Source organism: Pogona vitticeps, chromosome 5 (genome assembly GCF_051106095.1).
Source record: "Pogona vitticeps strain Pit_001003342236 chromosome 5, PviZW2.1, whole genome shotgun sequence".
In the NCBI taxonomy this organism is placed as follows: domain Eukaryota; kingdom Metazoa; phylum Chordata; class Lepidosauria; order Squamata; family Agamidae; genus Pogona; species Pogona vitticeps.
Window position 1 is genome coordinate 170,253,937 of NC_135787.1, and position 19,837 is coordinate 170,273,773.

The 19,837-nt window shown below is 40.2% G+C and overlaps 1 protein-coding gene across 2 annotated transcripts in view; it reads right to left on the reverse strand.

Moving 5' to 3' along the window:
* Positions 1 to 15,380, reverse strand: part of RIC8B (RIC8 guanine nucleotide exchange factor B) — a 37,883-nt gene extending 22,503 nt beyond the window's left edge. The window contains exons 1-4 of one of the 2 annotated variants that reach the window (XM_020803656.3): positions 15,173 to 15,380; positions 9,922 to 9,969; positions 4,471 to 5,079; positions 3,216 to 3,310 (exon numbers count right to left, since the gene is read on the reverse strand). In XM_020803656.3, coding sequence (XP_020659315.2) covers positions 3,216 to 3,310; positions 4,471 to 5,079; positions 9,922 to 9,969; positions 15,173 to 15,250 — 830 coding nt within the window. In that variant the 5' untranslated portion in view covers positions 15,251 to 15,380. The remainder of the gene's footprint in view (positions 1 to 3,215; positions 3,311 to 4,470; positions 5,080 to 9,921; positions 9,970 to 15,172) is intronic. The other variant, XM_073000037.2, reaches the window with a different exon arrangement.
* Between the last annotated feature and the right edge of the window lie 4,457 nt (positions 15,381 to 19,837).

Sequence of the window (19,837 nt, forward strand, 5' to 3'; positions counted from 1 at the left end):
CATTTCACACACTAGCAAGGTTATGCTCAAAATCCTCCAAGGCAGGCTTCAGCAGTACATGGACCGAGAACTCCCACAAGTACAAGCTGGATTTCGAAGGGGCAGAGGAACTAGGGACCAAATTGCTAATATGCGCTGGATTATGGAGAAAGCCAGAGAGTTCCAGAAAAACATCTACTTCTGCTTCATTGACGATGCAAAAGCATGGCAGAAAGTGAGGAGGAATTAAAGAACCTCTTAATGAGGGTGAAAGAGGAGAGTGTAAAAAATGGTCCGAAGCTCAACATCAAAAAAAGGAAGATCATGGCCACTGGTCCCATCACCTCCTGGCAAATAGAAGGGGAAGATATGGAGGCAGAGACAGATTTCACTTTCTTGGACTCCATGATCACTGCAGATGGAGACAGCAGCCATGAAATTCAAAGATGCCTGCCTCTTGGGAGGAAAGCAATGATAAACCTAGACAGCACCTTAAAAAACCACCCTCCCCCCACCTTAATTCAGTTACTCTTTTGCTTGCCTGCCTGTTCATTTTCAGTTCTGAGTAGTCTCTCTCTCTCACACACACACACACATCCACCCACCCTCCCTCCCTCCATTTTGTACATTTAAATAAGCTTGATGAAGTCCTCGGTCTCTCGCACCTTTCTTTCTTCCCTCCTTCCCTTGCTTGCTCCTTTCTCTCGTGCTGCTTCTTTGCAGTCACTTCCGGATTGGCTGATTGCCTGGGGCTAATCCCCAGCTGCAACCAATTAGGGAAGCTTATCACGGAGCATTTAGAAGTGCCCTGTTGCAAGGAAGGAAGTAACAGGGCAAGATGGTTTACAATTAAAGCTTTGGCTGCAGAGGGTGGGGGTGGGTGGGAGGGAGGGCGGTAGCAGCCTGCTCATTACCCCCAGGATTTTCACTTTTACCCCATTTGGGGTAATTTACCCCTGTACCCCGACCTATGATCTAAGGCATAAAGCTTGCCAGCTTGCCCTTTTCTCCAGGTGGGCACAATTGCAAGGTTTGGGTCGGGGGGGGCTGCCAGAACGGAGAATCATATGATTTGTAGTAAAAAAAAAATTAAAAATGCACATTTCTAATGTCTAAACACTACTATTACAATACTAATCACTTAAAAACTGTATTAAACATAGTCTTTTAAAAAGTTTCTTCTGTTAGGGGCTGTTCAGATATTACTCCGTGCAGTCACCTATAAACAAAATGTGATCAGTAATTGACCTTGTGCTCATGCAATTTATCAATGCTCATAGGCTACCATCCTCACTGCTATGAGTGGAAGGCAGTGTGTAGTCCATATCCAATGCAAGAGAAAGCCCACGCTGAAATCAGCATGGATAAAAATCAATGTTTTTAAATTTTAAATCAGAATTTTAAAAACAATTTATTTTTTTAATTTACATTGTCGAAAAATCTGACCTTTTTGATTTAAATCATGATTTAAATCCACCCTGGTAGAAATGTCTATGGGACTCATGTTTTGGCCCCTACCTTTGATGTGCAAAGATACAAGGAACACAGCAAAGTCCACAAGCTCAGCCTGAAGACTGTTCTCAACCTCATCACCAGGTGGAAAGGGAAAGACAAGCAATGTCTGAACAGATCTTACACCAGGCAGACATTAGTAGGACAGAGAGACAGCCGAACTGAGTTTGATCATGAGACACTTAGGATGACAGAGATGAGATCATGGTCAGCTATGGAAGTTGCGGGAGAATAGTTTTCAGGTAGAAATATCGTGGCAAGACAAACTCTGCTTCTAATTCGGATCACAAAAAGTTGCTATCATGGCAGCGGGTCTGCCACTACTGTATGACTCAGAAAAGGGAACAGACAGATCTAAGTGTCATGAAGAGAAAGAAACTCACCTTTGAGATGCTTTACTTCAGGTTGTGCCTTTAATTTCAAGGTCAACCCACAAATGTTTTGAGATGTTGACAGAAAAAAAGGGGAACAAGTGAGCAAAAAATTACATCCTAATTAATTCTGTACAGAATATGATGTGAAAGTTCATTATTTATTTATAACTGCTTCACCCTTTACCTGGAGCCCTATATGCAGACAGGTTCAGGGCAGTATGAAAATAGAATTAATGAGCCTGCCCACCTGTATACAGATGACTCGCATTCTCTAGTTACAGCTGCAGACTGCAGTACCATCATCCTAAACCATGCCATGAACACTGAATTCCCACCCTCTTCAAATCGATCTAGTCTTAAGGGCAAATTCCCTCAAGTGAGCACTTCAACATTTTGTCATTGTTTGTCAGACCAGAAGCTACCTACTGGTATAGTGTGCAAATGGAGATCTGCAATGTGAGAAATGTAGGGACATAGTTGATCATCTGTTGGGAAGACATTGTATAATTTCTTGTGTTTCTCAAATTAAAACCACATCATTCTATTATTATACATCATGGTTGAAATCTAGTAAATCACAACTAGAGCAAGCCCACTGAATCAAATGGAAATTTCGAGGGGGGTTGACTCACCAAATCCCCATTCTAGTAATCAGTTACCACTGAATTTCAGCTAATGGCTCTCTCTTATCTCATAGCTCATGAAGGCATATGACAAAAAGCCATTCAATCTTCAGGATCACAGTTGTAGTTAATATTAGTATAAAACAGCCTTTTCCAATCCTGTGCCCTATGAATGCTTGGATCTACAACTCCCATCACACACAACCTCCTGGAATTGAACTGTACCTGAGGTAATTTGCTTGATTTTTTTTTAAAAAAAAATCAGCTTCCATAGAAATTATCAGATTCCATCCGAACATTGCAGTTTACTTATTTAAATAATCATTTTATAAGTGTCTGGGTATCAGGTAGCCAAGCTTAGAATAGCAAGGTTCCAAGACCATTATCTGAAGCAATCACATCAACAATTCCCTCCTGAAAACAGCACAGCTAGAGAAAAAAAATGCTCTTAAGCATGTTTATATGTGTAAAGTCACAACTTCAAAACATGCAGTATGTATGTGTGAACACCTACTTTCTTTTCCCTATTAGCAATAAAATGCAATCAACCACCAACACAATACATGACCTTGGTACTGAAAATGTAATGAAAACACTTTCCTAACAGTATATTTCAGTAAAAGAAACAAATAAAGAGCAGCAACACATTGATCTAAGCAGATCTATTACATCTAGCAGAAAAATATCAAACAAGCTATTCAACTGCTTAAAATACTGATTCACCAACCTGTGCAGCTCTTCTGTCTTTTCTTCATTAGGGCCCAGAGTTAACAAGCAGTGACGCAGAATGGCAGCCATATATCGAAATTCATGAGAGTCATTCTACATAAATACAAATTATAAGTTGTCAAGACTGCATGTCAGAAGAAAATGAATTTGCTGCACTAAAAATTCTTATCAGGAAGTTACTGATGAATGTCAAGCTTCTAATACTGCTCAAGATATGTCTTTGACCAGTAGCCTTTCACAAATATTTAAACTGCAATAACTTCTGCTTGTATCTGACCAGATCAAGTATCCTATGAAGAAAATGCAGCCTTGATTTTTTTGTGGTATTAGCCAAGAGGTAAGAATTTTTAAGGATCATAATGTAATACTGAGGACAGAAAGCAGCATTTCTTTTTCCATCCTGAATGAATTTTGTTGAGCCCCCAATTATTAACCATCTATAACAAATCTGATTATATTTGGATTATTTAAATTGCAAAACAAGGTTTTTTAACAGGAAGCTGTGGGGAATCCTTATCAGAATTGTTTACAAATCATTATGTCCTGATAGGAAAAGATGCACTTTCACTTGCCCTCTGAAGCAGTAGTTTTCTCCAGTAGTGAAGTACTTCTCTTCTGCATTGTTTGTATGCAAAAGCAGTGACGAATAAACTTTTCTTGCACGCAGCTAACAAGAGGAAATACTTTATTGCTGAAATAATTTACTGTCAGAAAATGTAGGTGTGATTGCATCCTAAGGGCATGTTTACACTTCTCAGGCTGCCCCCTGCCCCCAAGTAAATTACTTTCTCCCACTGTCCCCAGGAATATAGTTATTCTGCTCTTTGTGGTTTTGAAATTAGCATTCACAAAAAAGCAAAAAATACCATATAAAGTGGCAGGTAAAGACAGAAGAGTTCAGACCACTGCTGAAAAGAGAGTCCTGATAGGCATTCAAATGGCAGATTGTCTAGTGTGGATGTAACACACTGGATCCTTCAGTACAATACATGCATCACTATGCACCCTTAATTGCAACATAGGTTCTCTTACCCTATACTTGAGACTCACTCTACAAGATGGGAAATTCAACTGGAGATAAACAGACCATCCTTCTTTTGAAATTAAAACAACAATGTGTTCAGGGAACTGCACTCAAGCAGAAAATGTCACCATAAACAATCCTGACTTTTACTACAACTGGGGTATAAAACAGTCAGCTCAACCTCTGGCAGTGAAACAAAACTGGTAGACTATTTGAGCTCAAGTTTTACCTCACTGTGTACATTCCAGCTGTCAAGAGTAACATTAAAGAGAGCTTTCAGTGCTTCAATGGCACAATCTGCCTCTTGTAACGATAAAGGTGACTTTTCTTGATCTTCTGCTGTGATGTATTTATCTGTCCATCTTATGCTAAGCATACTTTCCAAGGCCCGAGTCAACAGTGGCAACCCCTGCAGATCATAACGCAACTGTGATCTGATATCTGTGTGCAGAAGGGAGAGGAGGAAGAGAAGGCGCAAATCAAAGCATTTAATGTCTTCAACAAATTGTTGATCCTTGCATTTTCTCAGGAGATTGCAAAGCAAAGCTGCTAAGTTTAGCTCCAGACTAAGTTTCTGGGCAGCTGGGCTATTAAAAACAATATTACAAAGACATTTTAAAGCTTCCACTATGACAGGGAAATCAGTCACATCCTCCAAAGGATCCTCCACAGTGTCCAGCTTTGCCAGCTTCATCAAGACCTCCATGTTCTTCTTTGTTGTTACAGGAACTAAGACTTGTTTATCTCTTGAAAGTATGCGAAGAGCTTCCAGGCAAGCTACTTTACATGAAGTTTTTATATTTTTGTCCAGTAGATGCAGTATTTCTTCACACAGTTCCTGTAAATGCAGGAGAAGAAACATGTAAGATGTTACTCATTGTGTTCTTATATATATCTAATGGCCACAATCTCATAGGACACTGGTGTCAATGCAATGGCGAACTACAGTAGTGAACCTCTGCTGGTTGTATTCGTTAGACACAATATCATGTGACCAGTGCAATGAGGAACAGACACAATGACTTGTTAACTAGCAGCAACTTAGGGCTACAATTTACATCTTTGTGCTTATGCAAGAATAATTAATCAATAGATTTCTGACCAAGATGTGCAGCATATTGTGTGCTCCACCTAATTCATTATTAAGAAATATCCAACAGAGAAACAGATTACACCCTGCCTCTAATGATATGTTGATCCAAATAATAACAAGCAAGTACACCATCAGTATTCTCTAACATTATCAACTACCTGCTTCCTGAACATCGAAACAGAGCAATTTATTGTCAGTACTCAAATGTTTCTGAGCAAGAAGATATAGCCATCAGTGTCTTAATTAAAACAAAGTTACACTATGAATATAATTGCAGCCTCCTCTTAGGAATACAGTAACTGCCTGTTATCCTCTTAACTTTTCAATTTTGAAAATTTAGGCCCCAGCTGCTTATGGATTACAATTCCCAGAAGCCCTAGCCAGCTCAGCCAAAGGTAAGGGGCAGGGAGAACTGTAGTCCAGAAACACATGGACCCCAATTTTGGGAACAGCTGCATCTAAGTTAAAGCTATACAGCTTCATGTACATGGCATATCTGCTTCAAGCAGACACTTCTGTGCAGCATATTATACAAAATATATTTATGAAGCTGCACAATCATTTACACTGTTTCCAAGGAGTTAAGATGAACTGTTAGCAAGTGTGAGCATGGAGTGTTTTTTATTCAATGAAGATACATTAAGACAGAGAAAACTGTTCCAGAAAAACTTGTATAGCTGTGTTTCCTTGCTTTGCTAGCCTCGGACAATAACTTATACTGAAAAGAAAGCAGTATCACTCCAAAAACTCATGGGAAATGTGGGGACCTGAGAATAATATTCCTATGTATTCTAAATACCACCCATTACAATAAAGACTGTGAATAAATAAAGAGTGCAGAATAATGTGTCATATCCGCGACCCTGCAACTATGTGCTATAGTGTGGAATGCTTCTTTTCATAGATCCAGTCATTCTATTCATCTCTTATCCCAGCAGCCAGTCTGTATTCCCGGCCTACTGAACATGGCCAGTCCTCACCAGCCAGTTCCAGTGGTCTTCCATTTTGGGCAGTCTAAACACATTTGTACGCAATCCCAACTACTCTAGAAATTTGTCTTTCTCCACCAATTACTCTAGTTGGCTTTCATTTTTGTCCCCAGGGATATCAAAGGTGACCTTTTAGTTAATGCAGAAAATAACATACCTAGACAATGGGACGATTCTCTCAGTACATTTCACATCTATGTACTCTTTCCCCGGTCCTCATTTTCAGCCACTCCTTTCTCTTCCTCTCCCACCCAGTTGTTAGATTCCCCCTTTTTTCAGCATTCTGCATCCACTGAGTCCCCAGTGGGAGGCAGTTTCTCAGAGATGTCTTTCTATTCCTACAAGCCTGAACCTATAGGTAACTCCCTCTTATGAATGAGGAGTGTAATTGTGCCTATTTATTCAACAGAAGAATTGCTTTATTGCCATTCAGCCCAGCAAGGGACTCAAAGCAATGAAAACAGATTATAATTATGAACATTATTAACAAAATATTAACAACAATTATCACAATAATTTCAAAATCATTTAGGCAAGGATATGAAAAAAAATCTATTAGAAGCAAAGAGAATAATAGTCTTGTCAGACAAACATGTCAAAACAGGCTTTCACATGCACTATTATATCATATTTCATCCAGCCATTCTACAATTGCAAATTTCCAACCACATGTTACCAGGGAGGAAACATTAAACCACAGCCCCAAAGCCTGGCTATAACCTGCTTTAAACTCATCTTAAGAAGATCCCTGATAAATGAATTTTTGGGACATTCATTCATGGTTTTTCTGCACCATCCACAAGGTACTGGTGCTTGCCTAAAGAAATACTAATTCACAAAAACTCAAATTAATTGTTTGATTGTTTTTAGTGGTCTAATAAAGGTATCAGAACCGTCTTGCATTTTAATCTATGTAAACTAAGAAAAAACAAAACAAATCAGAAGAGAATAGTTCAATGACAGGTACTATTTTCCACAATTTCCCCTCCTTTGGTAACAGGCAGTTAAAAAGCACACAAAAAGTAGGAAAAGCGAAAACCAAAATCCAACTTACTCAGCAAGAAAAGAGTCTCATTTGCCACAAAAATACAGGTCCTACAAGCAGTGTCCAGTATTTTGGTCTCACTGGGGATTATGTGTCAAAGTACATGATGTTCCTTGTCTTCGAAACAAATAATTATTGCCATTATGTCATGCTGCCTTCTCTAGGCCTAGCCTTAAGATTTTGTAGTTCATTATGTCTTTTGACCCAAGGCCTTCTCAATTCTAAGTTCTCTGTAGATTTTAATTAAGCCCTCCATAGGGGGCTCATGAGATAGGCAAGCTTTTAATTTATTGAATTCAATTTTGTCTTGGAGGCTTTCATTGGGCAGAGTGATTATAATCAAGTCAATAAGAACTGCGGGAATAAAGCAGATAATAAATAAGCAGCTTTCTCCCTCCTCAGTTTCTCTATAATTCACACAAACTCTTAAGGGGCCAATAACATCCATTGCCTGAATAGGGTGAAAGAAGAAGTTGAGAGACACCGTAATAGGAGGCCCAATCAAATCTCAGCTGCAAGCTGCTTCTGAGATTAGCAATGATATTTAAGTTTAGCTTAACATAGGAGACTGGAGAGATGAGGCAACTTCCTATCTTGCAAAACATGCACACTAATAGGTTTCCCAGCATTACCATGCTAGTCATAACAGATAGGTCCTGTTAACATACTGTATACCAGGTGTGGGCAATTAATTTCTATAGGGGGGCCACATGAAAAATCTGAACTCTGTTTCGGGGCCGAACTAACTTTACTTAAAAATAAAATGAAACAGTGATGTTATGATTGTTTGTATTTTAAACTTGTTAATCTTCACAAATACTAAAGAGGTTTTTTGCGGTATGTTAAAGATAACCAACTGATCAACTTTAGACAAAAAGCTATACTGTAAATGGTTTTGATGTTCAAAACTGTCCGCGGGCCGGACAGGAGCGACCCTCGGGCTGCACTTTGACCAGGTCTGCTCTATACTGTACAGCAGTGGTGTCGAACTGTGGCGCTCCAGATGTTCTTGGACTTCAACTCCCAGAAGCCTTCACCACCACCTCTGCTGGCCAGGATTTCTGGGAGTTGAAGGCCAAGAACATCTGGAGGGCCACAGTTCGACACCACTGCTGTACAGTATCATGCCACCATATTTACTGGCTAGAATTCTGCTGGCACAAGTTACAATGTGGATCTCTGGTGACATCATCAGACACAGCCATACGGTTGCCATTTTAGGAAATTAAGAGCTTTCCATTCTCCCCATCTGCCAAGACTCCAGCTGTAGATTTCTCAGCTTTAAAAAATTCTCCCTCCTCTTCTGTGGCTTCTGAAGGCTGTCCCAGGATGAAGGGGATGCACAAAAAAAGTTTAAAAGAACTAGTCCCCATAGAGATTGGGATTGGTTCCCTGATGAACCCCCCTGCTCAAAACTCTCCACTACAAAAACTGACAATTTATGCCTACTCTTTCCTGAAATTTAAGCAGCTTCCAATCCACAAGAGGACTGCTTCTTTTGCCTCTTATCCCACAACTGATGTTTGCTCATAAGTCTCTGATTAGGTACTTTCTTGTAAATCCAAATAAAGAAACCTATTTGTACAGCTATGTACTGACACCTTCAAAGAACTCTAAAAGGTTGATGAAACTAAGATTTATCACCACAGAGGCCATATTGATCGATTCATTTTCACCAGGGTTTGCCCTTCTATACACTTGACAGTTTTACTGTTAATAACACTTCACAGCACAGGGCCTGAAACAACAGTGATGCTAACCAGCCTATAGCTTTCTAGACCCCCAGAATCCCTTTTCTGAAAAGTGGTACTGTATTACATTGGTCACTTTCCAGTGGTCTAGTACAAAGGTTGATTTTAGGGGCATTTTATTTAGAATATAAGTAATTTCACATCCAGCTTTTTAAGAACTACCTGGCCCCAGTAATTTGTTTATTCACAATTTGTCAGTAAGATCTAGTGCTTCCTTTCTTGCTGCTATTTGCCTCAGCTCATTTTCCTCTTCGAAATGTCAGATGAGTCAAATATTTCATGTAAGTATCTGGAAATATCAGATATCTGACCTATATCTATAGCAGTGGGTGCAGATGAAAGTAATTTATTTAATTATCTCCTTCATTTTCCCATTCTAGCCTGCCACCAGGACAAATGCATTCTAATTTGTACAGATAGGTACATGTGCCTGAAAAAAAAACATGTACATGAAGTTCTTAATTCAGAAACAAGTCTGCACACACTGTGAAAAATGTGCATTTGGAGACAACAGTGACAATACAGTGAACTGCTTGGTAGTTCTAAGATTATGGTGATGAAGAAGATGATGATGAAAGCATGAATGTGTCTAAGCTCATCAGATTTAATTATGTACTTTTAAGGAAATACAGCTGGTTAGTCTACTGTATTCAGTTCAGCTCAAAAAATAACAATTGAACAGAATCTGGAACTGCTACTAAAACAAGACAAGTAGACTAAACATCATATGTGAAAAATATACAATGCAGTATAACAGATGAAAACCAAAGAAAATACACATACTCTTGGAAAGCAAACTTACCTTTCTTTTTTCTTCGTCTGATGGTTCAAATTTGAAAGTTGCCCTATTCTGATGGAAAAAATATTTATTTTTTTAAATGTATGAATAGTTTTTAACATACAAGCTTGCATGTTAAGTTTTATCACAATGTTTTAATTTTTCTTACATTAGTATCTAAATCAACTGACAAAGAACAAACGTCTATTTAGACATGTTGCAAGTAGTTTTGCCTCTGATCTAAACAGTGCTCAATTTGAACAAAATGCTTCCACATCCATGTTTATGCAGGGAACTTTAAGAACTTCATTAATTTTTTTAAAAATCAGGAACAATCATTCTAACGACAGTGAGAGCAATCATAATCCTCCTAGATAACTGGCAGAGGAGGGTAAGAATTGGGTCCTTAACTTTCCTAACTGGTGGAGAAAATGTCCAAGTACAAATGCAGAAGGTAAGTATAAGGAGTTCCACTAATGGTAGACTCAGACACGGAGCATTTGCAGGCAGTATTGGATTAACCTATCCAAGAGGAACAGGATCAGGCCCATTAACTACAGCAGCCCAGAGCCTATGCAGTTAATTTTCCTCCTGTTGAGGGGAGGGTGTTAAAAAAATTACCCCCTGTAAGACTTTTGAAAGAGGAAGGAAAGCCCTCTCCTTTTCCTGCTCAGAGCAAGCAAGGAGTGTTTTGGAACTGGCAGACAACACTATTATTAACCATGGCTTTTGTGAAAGGGTCTGCTCCATTATGATCCTTCACCACACACAATTATTCTGAGCAACAATTCTGTTGGATTTGAATCAGCATTTGGACAATGTAATCCCAAACATGTTTTATTCAAAGGAAGTCCCACTGAGTTTAGTGGGGTTTATGCCCAAGCAAGTATGCTCAGAATTGCACAGTAGAAGCAATACCAACAGATCTATTATTTATAAGTAAAGTCTATGGTAATGGGTACTTGCAAAGATGACTTGGAAAGGAAGGAGATACCGTATTTTTCGGTGTATAAAATGCCCGCATGTATAAGATGTCCCCCCCAATTTTCTAACCCAAAATTCAGAAATCAATATTTTAAACATTAGAAAGGAAAACATTTTAGTAATTAGGCAATATTTACATACCAGTACTATGATATTATGCATCATACTTAGCTGAGCAAATAATTTCATTTAGCCTTGTTTGCATAACATTACATTCAGTTTTAATTTTGCAGAGTAAGACTTTCTCGCATTTTCTTTTTTATTTTCTGACATCTCAGTGATCTTTACCTGTCACTGCCTATACCAGTGATGGCGAACCTTTTTGAACCTAAGTGCCCAAATCATCGTGCACCATCTGGGCCGGCACAGGAGGGCAGCCAGGGGATGCCTTTTTCCCCTTCCCCAAATATAGGCACAGCCTTTGCCCAAGCTTCTTGTGTTGCGCTCCATCCTGCTCGCTCTCCTGCGGCACCAGAGTCACAGTCAATGGGTGGCAGCGATTTTGCACCAAGGGGCAGCCGGGCGCAGCTCCTCCTCCTTCTCCTGCTGCTGTCACCTGATCACCACCTCCAGCACCAGTCGCGGGCTCCCTTTGGGCGGGGGACAGGGCGACCGCATGCACTCGAGCTTTCACTGGCCTACACGCTCTCCTCTAGATCAGCGTTCGTCATTTACATAAAGCTTGTGATTGGACGCAGCCTATTTGCAGAGACATGGGCAATTTTGCAACCGTGTGGTTTTCTCCTTGGCTTACTTCTGTGTATAAGACAACCCTCATTTTTTTGTCTAACGATTCTAGGGAAAAGTAGCATTTTATACATGGAAAAATACTGATAGTTCATGAAGAACAGATAAGTAATTGGCTGCTGGGTGCATAACTAAATGGAAAACTAGAAGTGGACATATCTGTTGACATTGAAAAGCCTATTTCATTTAGTAGTCTTGATATATAACACATGGGGAGTCTGATAATTTAACTCTACATAAATGCATGGGAGTACTGCATACAAGTACCCTTATGCCCTAGCACAAGCCTGATTCTGACCCTTATTACACAATGCTCTGAGAATATCCATCAGATACTAAATATTTCAAGCAAGGTCCAAATAGTCTGCTTTAATCAGACATTTCAATTATCTTCACAATACATTAGAAAGCAATGTAGATCAGTGGAACAGTGCTGCTAGCAGGCACTCCAGTAACTAAGCAACCACTTCAGTCAGCTGAAGCTTCAAAGGTAAAATTGCTTAGAGAATTCTACTCAAAGGAGTGGAGATATTTAATGGCTCAATCCGAATAGCAATTTGTTGTGGCATAGAGAAACAAACTACTGTTTAATCTAACTAAATGAGAAATTTTGCTTTCAATTCTGCATACTACAGGGAAAGTTAAAAATGGGAACAATCTTGTCATGGTTCATGAGAAGGCTAGAAATATCACATACTCTACTCAGTGCCAGTCCATAAGTAAAACTACTTCAGTTCTGCAACACCTTTTATTAAGAAGCCAACCAAAACAACATAAAATGCATATGCTCCTCAGTTTTCTACTATTCTTCATCAAGCTAAGTGGTACAAAAATTAAAGGATTAAAAAATGAGTTTCTTCCTTAAATTTTGGGTCCTTCCACACACACCCCCACCCAGGTTGCTTGGTAAAGAGTTTTAGAGGAGTGGTCCCCAACCTTTTTAACCTCACGGACGGGTTGGGGAAGGCAGGGCACCCCCGCAGTCATGTGCATGCATGAAGGAGTGGGAGGGTGCTTATGCAGGCGCGCACTCATGCGCAAAGGGTGGCATGGCACTCATGTGGGCACGCGCACACTTGTGTGCAAGCACAAAAGGCAGCACCGTGCTCAGGAGGCACTTATACACATGCGCAACAGGGTGGGGGAATGCTCACACCGGCGCAGGTGCACACACTTGCACAAAAGGGCTGTGCAGGGGGGAGTGCATGCGGGGATTGGGGGGAGGTCTGTCTCCATGGCCCGGTCTGGGCTCAGGCCACGGACCAGCACTGGGCCGCAGACCGGGGGTTGGGGACCTCTGTTCTAGAGAACTTAAGAGCCTGCAAACCTTTGCAGCATTTTGGTTGGTCCCAAGGGAAGAGGCTGATTTTATACTACTAGATCTTAACAATTTATTGTTTAAGAATCCTTGTATTCTACACAATATGATACCGATTTTTTATTTCTAGCCCCCAGATTCCAATCCACAAAAGCAATGGTTCTCAACCTTGGGTAACCCAGATATTCTTGGACTGCAATTTTCCAGAAGCTGTGCTAGCTGAGGTTTCTGTAAGTTGCAGTGCAAGAACACCTGGGATACCCAAGGTTGGGAAATACTGCACAAGAGTACAGCTACAGCTTGGCATTGCATACCTTTTTGTCAACCCTCTCCTGCTCCCAAATTTAATATGGTTGTTCACATAGGGATACAAGATAGATAGCAGGCTAGTACACTGGGGGTGGGAAGGGGGGAAAGGTTACTTATAAAGACAGCATGCATTTTATTGCAAGATAAAGAAAGTATAATACTGTAAAATGATTAAGAGACAGCTTGCTTAAACAAAAAGAGGATAAATTGCACATTAGTGACAAAGATGGTAGGAAGGAAGGAAATACAAAAGTCTCCAGTTTGTCCACAAAACCGAATAAAACTGCGTAAAGAAGAATCACTGGAAATAACACAGGTGCTCATAGGGGAAGAAAAAGAAAAATATACAGTGGGTAAATATTTATTTATTTACTTAATTTATATCCCACCGTTCTCCCAGCGAAGGGCATAAAAGAGAGGACTGATTCCTCATTTGTACGTATAAGAAGAACATCCCTTCTCAGATTACAAGTGCACTGAGGATGAACATGAAGCAAGTTACACTGTGTTCAGATGAGGGGGCCTTGTTATCCAGGAAATACAGAACTGGAGCCGAGACACCCTTAGGAATGTTCTAAGGATACTGTATTGGGAGGATTCTACTTGTGCCATCAGGTTGTTTCAGACTTAAACTGACCCTATAATCTCTGGAAGGTCCTCTCCATTAACAGTCCTGCTCAGTTCTTGCAAACTCATGGTTGTGACTTCTTCTACTGAATTAATTCATCTCATATTTGGTCTTCTTTTCCTACTGTCTTCAACATTTCACCATTGTAGTCTTCACCAGTGACTCCTCTCTTATTATTTAATTTCCTTTTATTTAAAATATTTTATTTTATTTAAAATACTTATTTGCCCCCTTTCTCCTGAAGGATCCAAGGCAGCTTACCGTATTTAAAAGAAGTAAAGTTAAAAGCCAAGTAATAAATTATCACCTTTAAAAGGCAGTAAACAAATACATTAAAACTACTACTAGGAACAATATTAAAACCACAAGTACTGTACAAACAAAGAATAAAATGCTCCCTTAAAAATCCCCTTGGTCTTCTGAGATGCCCAAAGATATGATCGGAATGGGCACAATAAGAAAGGAATGTGCTAGGCTCTGGTATTTCCATCATCCGTATCTCTTGGCAACCTTGTTTTTCCTAACTGGAACTATTTGGGTCTTAAAATAAAATATGCACGCATTCAAATAATGAAAGCAATATATAATATAATGCAGCACCTCCCAAAAGCCCTGTTTCTCAAGACGCCCAGTAAAGATAAACATCAGATAAAGCCAACGCAGTTTTTAAAACCAGGAAAAATCAGATTTTAAAAATGAATTTGTATTTCAGACCTAACAGAAACTCGCAATGGTTGTTGTGGGTTTTTCGGGCTCTTTGGCCGTGTTCTGAAGGTTGCTCTTCCTGACGTTTCGCCAATCTCTGTGGCCGGCGTCTTCAGAGGACTGGAGTAGGAACTCTGTCCATGCTCTGTTGGTGTTTGTTGGATAATATTTATAGCTGTGGGAACGGCTTTTTGCTTTCTGAAGATGCCGGCCACAGAGACTGGCGAAACGTCAGGAAGAACAACCTTCAGAACACGGCCAAAGAGCCCGAAAAACCTATAAGAACCATCAGATCCCGGCCGTGAAAGCCTTGGCGAATACAGAGAACCTCGCAATATCTATCATCACACGTGATAATCCGGAGGCGGCTCCCGAAGCATTTCAAGAACAATAGAAGACACCCCCCACCCTCCCAATGCACTCCAACGGCCGTTCCGGGTTCGCGGTTAGAGCAGACCATGAAGTCTCGACGGATGGAGGGGGAGGGGCGTTACCCCGAGGGGTAACGAGGGCAGAGTACCGTTCCCCAGGGGGCGTTCCCGTTAAGGAGAGGCGGGGGCGGAGGAGGGAAATGGCTCGTTTACCTGCTCACTGAAGCAGCTCAGGACGCTCTCGGCCTCGTCGCACGCTCTGACAGCCGCCAGGGCCGCTTCCAGCGCCATTGTGGAGAGCAGCGGGGCCCGGGCGGACTCGTTCCGCTCTTCCTCGCCAGTGTGCGCCGTCGCCGCGGTAACGGGCTCTTCGGCTCTCAGGAGTGGCAACAGGAGCCTCTCTTTTCCTGACCTTTTTACCTTTCACCTCAGATGACGCCACGGGGAAGACAGCCGCCGGGCGTTGCGGAGCAAATATGTTCCCCCGATTGGCTGCCAGGGTGCCGAGGGGGCGGGGACGTCTGCTGCTATTGGCTGGATTCTGTTTCAGGGAGAGGGAGTACGAGAGAGATAGGCGAGGCCGCTTTCAGGGAGAACTACGTTTCCCGGCAAGCTTTGCGTCCCGCTTAAGAAAGGGTCTGTGGCTGGGGCGGTGGTAGCTCAAGGGAGGGGCGCTGTTCGGCAAAGCGGAAAAGAAACGGTCTCTTGAGATACTCGAATAACAATTATTCTTTGTTTCTAATTCTTAAGATCGCTGATAGAGACAAAGGGATTCTGTCCGATTATTATCCCATATTAATTTATCCGGATGTCCCTCTGAATTAAACAGTGTTTACTTCTAAATGCGCAGTTATAAGATTGCGAGTAAATAAGGTGAGGTTCATCTTGCAGTGAACTATGGTGCCTGTTCCTTCAACTCCTATTCCAACGTCTTATCTCCTGAGTGGCATTTGATTACCTGACAAAGAGTTCATACCAACAAGGTGTCGGACAAAGGAAAATAAAGAAAGCTTATTTCTAGTGCAAAGTACTTATAATCCGTGTAACAAGTATAGTAAGTGAAAATAGCCTCGATTTATGAGCAGTGTTGCTCCGGTTTACAAGCTTTTCATATCTAATGCTGCCCCTCTTCATGGATTTTTTCCCCAACTGGGAAAAAAAAGCAATTTTTCAGAACTATCAAAATTAATGCATTTCCTCACACTGGCGAGGAGATTCATTCATTCATTCATTCATTCATTCATTCATTGTCATTGTAAGTATATACACAGTATACCCATACAATGAAATTCAGGTTGATCATTTTAAAAAACAACCTATTTGGTAGAATGGTATTAAAAGCAGAGCATAAGTTCCCTGTTGTTCTAAGTGGCTCAATACAGTATGGAGTACAATGGACACAGCATCATCAGTACAGTGGGGTCTTGACTTGAGAAAATCCGTATTGGAAGGCGGTTCTCAAGTCAAAAAGTTCTCAGGTCAAATCTGCATTTCCCATAGGAATGCATTGAAAACCATGTGATCCGTATCTGCTCTTTTCCGTCCATAGAAACTAATGGGAAGCTGCTATTCCGCCTTCGACCACTAGAGGGGGATATTTTGTTTCTTTTTTTCTTAGGTCAAGAAAGGTTCAGGGAAGGCAGGGAAGAGACAGTCCAGGCAGTACCAGGCAGTCTGAAGACTCCCAATCCACTCTCTAGATGCTGGGAGGAGTGAGGAAGCAGACAGGCACCCTTTTCACTGGCCAACAGTTAACTGAAAGTTCACATTTTGCACTTTCCCTGCCTCCCACGTGGGTTTTTTTCAGTTCTTAACTCAAATCTAAGTACTTAAGTCAAGTCAATATTTTCCTATGAGAGCGGTTCTTAAGTCAAAATGTTCTTAACTCAAGCCGTTCTTAAGTCAAGACCCCACTGTAGATCTATTTCTCCTGTATGCAAATTGCCATGGATCCAAAGAAGGTGGAAGTCTAGCCTTAATGTAATCCAGTACAAACATTTACTAGTTCATGATGAAATGGAAAACTGCAAGTTTTATGAGTTTCTTTGGCTTGCACTTTTCATGTAGGATGTTCTGACAGTAGTGTTAAGTTTTATAAATAGCTGCCCTTCCAAGTCTTAGTCTTCAATTTTTTTGACTGTAGTCCCTATTTGGATTAATGATTGGTTTCTCCATTATCAGTGTTAAAGTTGTGTAATTAATAGTTATGTAATTAATCAAGTTATGATGGAAGATACATGGCTTCATTGGAGGAATAGGAGACCTTTGGCTCTTGATGTTTTTAGTATAGGCAACAGTCAAGTCATTTCAGGAACATTTGGAGGGCATAGTTTCTTCATGCCATCTAAGAGCCATTTGTACAGTGACAGATGTGCTGCCGACATTACTTCCACATGGCTGGGGCAGCACAGGAAGAAGATTCTAGATGATCCTGTGTTTCTCTGAAAATAAGACAGGGTCTTGCATTAATTTTTGCTCCAAAAACGCATTAGGGCTTATTTTCAGGGGATGTTTTTTTTTCATGTACAACAATCTTTTGTTGTTGTTAAGTTGTGTCCGACTGGTGGTGACCCCATGGACCAAAGTACGCCAGGCCCTCCTGTCTTCCACTACAGTCATGTCATCTTCTTCTGGTTGCCACACAATGATGGAGGGTGGGGTTTCACTTAACTGGGGCTTATTTTTGGGGTAGGGCTTATATTATGAGCATCCTGAAAATCATTCTAGGGCTTATTTTCGGGGAAACATGGTACTATCACCCTTATATGGTTTGGAATGCCCAAGGCCTTATCCATGTTCCCCCTCCCTTGCTGGAGCTGAGGAAAAGGGCCTTTTCTATGTTGGTACTAAAATAACAGAATGCCCCATCAAAAGGTTCACCTGGTAATTTCACTGTTTCCTTATTCAGAAACTATTATACACCTCTTCTTAAAATAACTATTGCTGATTATTTTCTATTCCCTTTTATTTATAGATTTTATGTTGTTATATAATTCCTTTATATTAAGGATGGAGGATGTGTGACCCTATATTGTGGAACAGCAGTTCCTAGTATCCCTCAACATTGGCTTTGTTAGTTGATGGGAACTGCAGTCTAACATGTTGCAGATTACATATTGGCCAAAATGCTGTTACTTAGTGGAGTATATTGCAGCGGAATAGGCCCATTGAAGCAATGGGTATTTAGTGAGTCACCTCTTCTGTAGCTTCCATTGATTTAAATTGACCAACTCTTAACTGCAACTTCATATTCTGAACTAAGTTGTAATTAGAGTAGGCCTATTTGAATCAATGGAACATATAGAGGGGAGTTGACTGTCTAAATCCCCACTGATTAAGTGGGCCTACTGTAGTGTGATTTACTATGCCAAGCAACATAATTTTGGCCATTGCAACACTTTTTTCATCTGATAAAGCTGGCTGTAACGCATGGAAGTTTGCACTATAATTAATGTGCTTGCCATTACAGTGCCACAATAGTTGCTTATCTTTTCTCCCAACATGTTAAGGTTGCACTTCTGAAAACTCTTCATGTTTCCATGGAATACAAGGACATTTGCATTGGATGCTGTTTGCTTAAGCTGCCTCTGGATCAGGATTTTTGTGAAAGATTAGGACTGTGTTTTATTAAATAAAGAATTTTAGTAAATTCTTTTTTCAATCAGTACATCTAAATTTAATCAAGACCGTATCAATCAGCTACTTCATGGTCAATAGCAGAAAAAATAGAAAATGTAAAACTCCCTTTTTAGCCTATTTTCATCTCATGTGTTTTCTGTTATCTTGAACTTTTTCTATTAAAAAAAGGAAAAAGTTACAGATATAATAAAAGTTCAAGACAATTATTCATCGTAGCAGTGAGGATAAAAAGGAAGGTGTCTAAAAGACGACTAAAACTAAATATAGATATATAAGTACTTTTACTTTGGAACGTATGCAGCAACAAGAATGCACCAGAGTGTTTGCTGTGCAAAAGGGGCTATTTATCTTTGATTATGAATTTCTTACCATTCTGCCACAATGGAGAAATTCTCTGAACTGACTACCTGTTTGTAAGTACTGTAGTGTTAAACCACATCTGATCTAGCACTGGACTTTCTGTGTTCAGCACCCCCATGAATGAAGTTTGATCTTAAAATATATTTTCTTGTAAACAGAGTTTCATAGATTCCCTTCCGGTATGACTTGAGATTTGAAGAAAACTACAAATATCCCTCTTTCTCTATAGGCAATATAGATTTGACAATATCTTGATGAGGAATTTTGGGACATATGAGAGTCCTCATTTCTATGCAAGAGCAACAATATAAACAGATTTTTTGTAATTTGCATAAATTATCATTTCACAAAACTAAAACTCTTTCCCTTAAGAAGTAAAGTACACATATAGAATTACTGGCTGCTTACTTAAAAAGACACAAACACCCCTTCCAGTGCTTCTGCTTCTATGCAACAAAGCAGCAGTCATTGTTTTGTTAATTATTCACATTGTTCATGCAATTTCGCTTAATTTGTGCCAAAAACTAAATCTCCTCTTGTTGTCTTGGCAACTGCAGTACAAAAGAGCTTGTACTCTTGACGGGTGAGAATAATTTTTCCAGTATTTTAGTCTCACGTGTGAAGATGAGACGAGCAAGGATTTATCTCCCTAATGAACATTGCCATGTGCCAAAAATGTCATATGGCAGAAGGCACCACAGACATTTCACTCCATTCTTTCCATTCTTCCATTTTTTCTCGCTTTGCTCCCCAATTCTCTATGTAAACTTCTACTTTATTTAGTTTCTTATACTTTGTAAAATCTGTACGGGTCCACAATCTTCATGGTGTTGCATCTCTCAGAAGTACAGAAGCAAACAAACAGTTGACTTGTGCTTG